This window comes from Bidens hawaiensis, unplaced genomic scaffold (genome assembly GCF_021521415.1).
Source record: "Bidens hawaiensis isolate Kalapana, Puna unplaced genomic scaffold, B.hawaiensis_p1.1 tig00007139_1, whole genome shotgun sequence".
Classification (NCBI taxonomy): Eukaryota; Viridiplantae; Streptophyta; class Magnoliopsida; order Asterales; family Asteraceae; genus Bidens; species Bidens hawaiensis.
In genome coordinates, this window is record NW_027491492.1 from 326227 (window position 1) to 331696 (window position 5470).

Genomic DNA, 5470 nt, shown 5'->3' on the forward strand with positions numbered 1-5470 from the left:
TTAAAAAATTCAAATAATTATATGAAAAGAAATTTTTTTTATCAGACAACCTATATCTATGTCAAGTCATGCTTATTAAGATCTTGATTATAAAAGGGTCTTAGTAGGAACACATAGAAACCCCCCCCCCCCCCCTCCTATACGCCTCGTATAGAGGTATACAAGGCGTATGGAGTCCCTGCATAGCCTTATACGGGGTGAGCATATAGGGGGTTATTTAGAAGAAATGGGTATCCGTAGAAAATCCCTTATAAAAATGTATGATTGATCTAGCGAAAACATAGAGATCCCGCATATGATCTCCATGCGCATTTGACCCGATATTATTTAATAGGATGGTAAAATCTTTAACAATATGACTCAAGCTAGCAACCACAAAATGTACAAATACGCAACCGTTTTTAACATGACATAAATTAACATATGAATTAACCATATAAATAGATATTCATATACTTGTATTACACATTTTATTAGGCAAAGGATGTCTAAATATAAAAAGTTTCAAGAATATTAAGAGTATTGAAACTTTGCTGTAAAAAAATGATATAAGAAATTACAAACTTGCCACACATAACAGAATTAGTCCCTTTTAGTTTTTACTAACAACATTAACAAATGTGTTAATTTCACATTCATATGAATTAATATTATATCCCTTGAAAAAATAGAGTAATGAAATAAATTAAATAATAGTCTCCTTAAAAGCGTGACATATGATTCGGCACATCATTCAATAAATTATTGGTAATGAACAAAATAAATATTTAACATTTAACCGATATAAATTAAGTTATATAAATTAACTTCAAACCTAAATCAGGATCAACGAAATTAAATTTAAAACAAGGAAAAATTAAATTTTCACAAGTTTCAATTTCAGAGATGCCCACATTATTACATTATCAAGGATGGCTTATCTACCCGTTGTTGTCGGGCTCGGTTTTGGAATCGCTTGCCAAGCCGAGGCGGCAATAAGGGGCCGACTATGCCATCCTAAGGATATACATCCTTCATTTTCTTCTACACAATAACCCTCCGCGGAAAACAAAGTCAACAACATACGCGCTTGCTTGAACGCGTTGGACCCTAAGTGCAAAGGCGTGAACCCGGCATTAGTCAATCGGTCCCTCCATCTAACCAACGGTTCGTGCCTTTCAACACGAGCCGACCCTTCACAACATACCACATTGCATATTTCCCTTTGGATGTATAGCTCGGCTAAAGTTTTTTCGGGTTGGGCCGTGCATGCGTCCAATGAGTCAAACATTGTCGAGTAGTAGTACAGGGATTCAGTGAATCGGTCCAAGAATTCTGGCTGGTTGTGGTTCGACTCCTGTTCCACAACCATCAGAATTCTGGGATTCAAATCCCGAATCCAATCAAGGACCAAATCAACAGGCGGCCCACGAGGGCCACCTGGTCCAAGCAGCTTATGTAGCTGCATTATCGAATTAACCGCCACAACTTCTTTCGGACTAACTTGCAACATCCACGGCTTCACATCGTCTAGCCGCGAAGCGGCCACACCCCTAAACGCAAAACGCACATTAACCGATCGGGCCAATTCCGCTAACTTAAGCCCAATCTCACGTAACGAGTCCCGTCCGTCTAAAGACGGCGGACCAATACCCGTAAGCCTTAGTAGCGGCGGCCCACCGGGCCGCAACGCCAAGGCTTGTATCAAAGCCGGCCATTGTAACCCTTGCATTAAATTAAAATCTATGACGTGGACGCAATCGTGCCCTTCGAACGCTTCTAAAATCGCTTGATTCGCCGTGAAATGCGCGAACTTTAAGTACGGACACGCTTCGTAGAAATGATGGTACAAAATCTCGTTCTCATAGGCGGATAAATCCACTTGCGGCGCCTGGTTAACAAGAACAGCGCTGCTCACGTTCGCGTTAACCACGCGCCGACTGAGCGCGTCAACGAAAAAGCTTCCCACTTTTCCGATGCCGCACCCGCTGTTTACTCGCCCGAGTAAACCTTGTAGATCATCAATTAACAAACTAGCTAATGCTAAATCATCACGTTGTACCGCCTCAGCACACGTCATTAACACGTGTACTAATCGGATACTAACATCTTCCTCTAACGGCGTCGTTTGAAGAGGATATTCGCCTTGCAGCACATAGTTGGTATTATCCATGTTGTTACCATACACATTCATATTAATGTTAATATTATTCATATTAATATTAATATCCCCCAATTCCATGGGTACGTGCGTGTGAGTGTTATTAACACACACGTTCGTATCCGTGGGCCCACCGGTGTTTAATTCGGTGAGTAAAGAGTCCACCCAGGACGCAAGATCAGTTGGGTTGTAATGAACGGATTCATTTACAACCTCACTGATATCTGTCGGTGAAGATTTCACCATGACAGCTTCCAAGTGTTCTAGGCGCTGAGCCACCTGGGTGAGATCGTTGGACCGGACCTTGTAGCCGGCGCCGGCTAGAAGGTGGTCCATTTGGTCAGGTGTCTTAGTCGAGCTGGAACATGCGGACGAAGAAGAGGTGCCGGAGATGGAAGAGTCGTAAGGAGTCATGTTATTGTGTGTTTGTGAATCTGAAGAAGGTGTTGGTGTTGGTGTTGGTATTGAATTTGAGGTTTGAATAATAATAATAATAATAATACTATTGTGGGAGAGAGAGTGATGGGTGGCAGAAACGGTGAGCACAGGGGGACCGTGGGAGTGAGAGAGAGAAGGGTCACTTCACATATGATAGAGGCTCCATGTGAAGGCTATCTTCTTTTTAAAAAATTAAATATAATATAATAAAATTTGTGTTTCGATACTTTCTAAATTGTTTATGTGGCAAAGATAATATAATAATAAAAATAATTATTATTATAATATATATTTTTTTTAATCAGTTTCCAATATTTTCAATATTTCCTTTATGATTTAAAACGAGTCCCTTCTTTCCTTCTTCAAATCGCGATGGAACCTACGGATTTGCTTGAATTTAAAAAAAAAAAAAAAACTTAATGAATAGGTAGGTCCCAGCAGAGCCCAGTTGAACCCGCAAGACTCACCTCAAAGAGGGAAGCCTGCGTAGTTGAACCCGCAAGACTCACCTTCAACAGGGACGTCTGCGCAAAGGCTAAACTCGCAGAACTCCTTGAAGAGGGACGTCTGCGCAGAAACCAACTGGATCCGCAGGACCCACCATGCTCAGAGACGTGACGTCCTTACGCGCAGTACGCAAGCTGTTCCCGCAGGAAAAGCCTCCCAATGGTGAAGTACCCCGCCTGTTCCCGCAGCTGCGGATACAAGCCATCAGGGAAGGCTACCCGCGCAGCAAGGCTACACGCACAAGGCACTTAACTCTTAAATAATTCAGTAATGTCACCTGAAGAAGGAGTGAGCAAGCCGGGAACACTCCCGCACAAAGCCGGGAAAACTCCCACACAAATGAGCCAGTCCGTAAGATACTGGAGGATCTTTTGTACTGTACCTGACGAGGTATGGACAAAAGATCTGACCAAAGATACGACAGCTCACTGACAACAGTATGACGAGCAGCACGCTCTTGTACTGTATGTCACTATTAGCCGCTGCCTACTCACCAACCTGTCGGAGGACGTGCATAGCCTGCAGTTGGTGGAACAGGAATAGTACACAGCCGGCCTGGTCATTATCAGCCGCTGCCTACCCACCAACCACCAGCATGGCATGTGCGTAGCCCACAGTTGGCAGAACAGGAACACTATTCAGCCGGCTGTACCTGCTTGGAAACCTACCTTCGGCTATAAATACTCCAACACCTTGGAATGGTATCATCTTATCTCATATCTCATATCTTGATAGTTTAAAACCTAAAAAAAATAAAAGCAAAAAATGATAGTTTGGTTTTATGTTTATGTAAAACTAAACATTTTATTAGAATTCGATTTTGCATATCACTAAAACCAATTAAACCGAATTATCATAGGTTTTTATTTTATTTTAAACTAAGGTTTTGCCTGGCGCGTTATACTGAAGCAGGTTGGTCTAACCCGGGTGGTGGTAACCAAAGCGTTGTCGGTCCCGGGTGATAAGGTGGTAAGTCGATGCAAATTCGGTGGGTTTTAGTTATGTTTGTTATGATAACGGAACTAAAACAAAATATAAAACAAAAAATTATAAAAATTGAGGTAGCCCAACAGGATCATGTCGGTCAGTTTTTAGTAAAACTCATGCGTTAGTAAAACATAAACGTTGTCGATCCCAGTCATTGAGGTCCTGAGTCTACACAAATTTAATCGATTAATGTTATGTTTGTTACAGTACCAGAACTAAAACAAAAGAAAAAGAAAATAAAAACAAATTGACATTTGGTTGATTTTCTTTGTGTTAGTTACGGTACCATGACTAAAACAAAACAGGTATTTAAGTCTACGTAAATTCGGTCGATTTACATTAAATTTTCTATGGTGCATAAACTAAAATATATAAAAACAACCAAAATTGACATTTGATCGATTGTTCTGACGTTCGTTACGATAGAATAACTAAAAATAAAACAAAAAATTCCTACGACTAATTTGGTGTCGTAAAGTGACCCAATATGGACTTTGCGGAACCAAAGTTCTTAAATATTATTATTAGATAATGGATAATAGATAATGTTAAGTAATTAATAATTGATTAATATATAGTTTAACCCATATATTTTAGCCAAAAATATAATAATCAATTTTTTTTTCATTTAAAGTTTTTCAAGACCGAACGACAAAACCAGAAAGAAACGACCAAAACCCAACCAAAAAATGAATGGTTTTTAAAAGCTAAAAAACCTTCATTTTGGCTCTTGGTTCGGTTTAAGCTTTAAACCAAATCCATCAACTATGTGCATCCCTACATTCCCCATCCAGGGCCGGCCCTATAGTATTACTAGGTAAGGCTAGGGCTTGAGGCCTCCAAAAAACTAGGGTCTCCGTTAAACGAATTTGTGTACTTATATATATATATATAAAAATCGGATATTTATTATAGATAATTGGTGAAGAAAATAAAACTGTAGTTGGCGCAGTGGGTAGTCATGTGTTTCCATTGTTCCATTCCACCTTCAAAATCTAATCGACGCTGGTTCGATCCACACTCCAAATATAAATTTTTTTAATTAGTTACTTTATGGTCACTTTTTTACTCCAAATATTCTTTTTTTAACTAGTTACTTCATGGTCACCTTTTTATCTATTTGTTTCTAACTTTTTTCCGGTTTTTTCCAAAACCATTTTCAGGTATATATATATGCCTTAAACTTGTAATATATATAGAACTAAAAATATTGTAGTTTATATACGAAACATTGCAATTGCTTAGTGAATTTTAAAAATAAATGTTATAATCTCTAGCTCTATATTTTGGTAAGGGCCTCAAACTTTGTTTTCGCTTTAGGCCTCTTAAATGGTTGGGCCGCCCGTGTCCCCATCCGACTCTATTTTTCATCCACGTTGTGTGCCTTAGTTTGAGTTG

General features: G+C 39.4%; 1 protein-coding gene across 1 annotated transcript; it reads right to left on the minus strand.

Annotated features, from left to right (window-relative positions):
• Nucleotides 1-707: 707 nt before the first annotated feature.
• LOC143634686 (protein SLENDER RICE1-LIKE 1-like) lies at nucleotides 708-2822 on the minus strand. The gene has a single exon (XM_077102701.1). The coding sequence runs from the start codon at nucleotides 2552-2554 to the stop codon at nucleotides 917-919; it is 1638 nt and encodes a 545-aa protein (XP_076958816.1). The 5' UTR covers nucleotides 2555-2822; the 3' UTR covers nucleotides 708-916.
• Nucleotides 2823-5470: the final 2648 nt, after the last annotated feature.

Excerpts from the sequence above, each read along its gene's own strand:
- LOC143634686 (XM_077102701.1), bottom strand. The coding sequence starts at position 2,554 with ATGACTCCTTACGACTCTTCCATCTCCGGCACCTCTTCTTCGTCCGCA.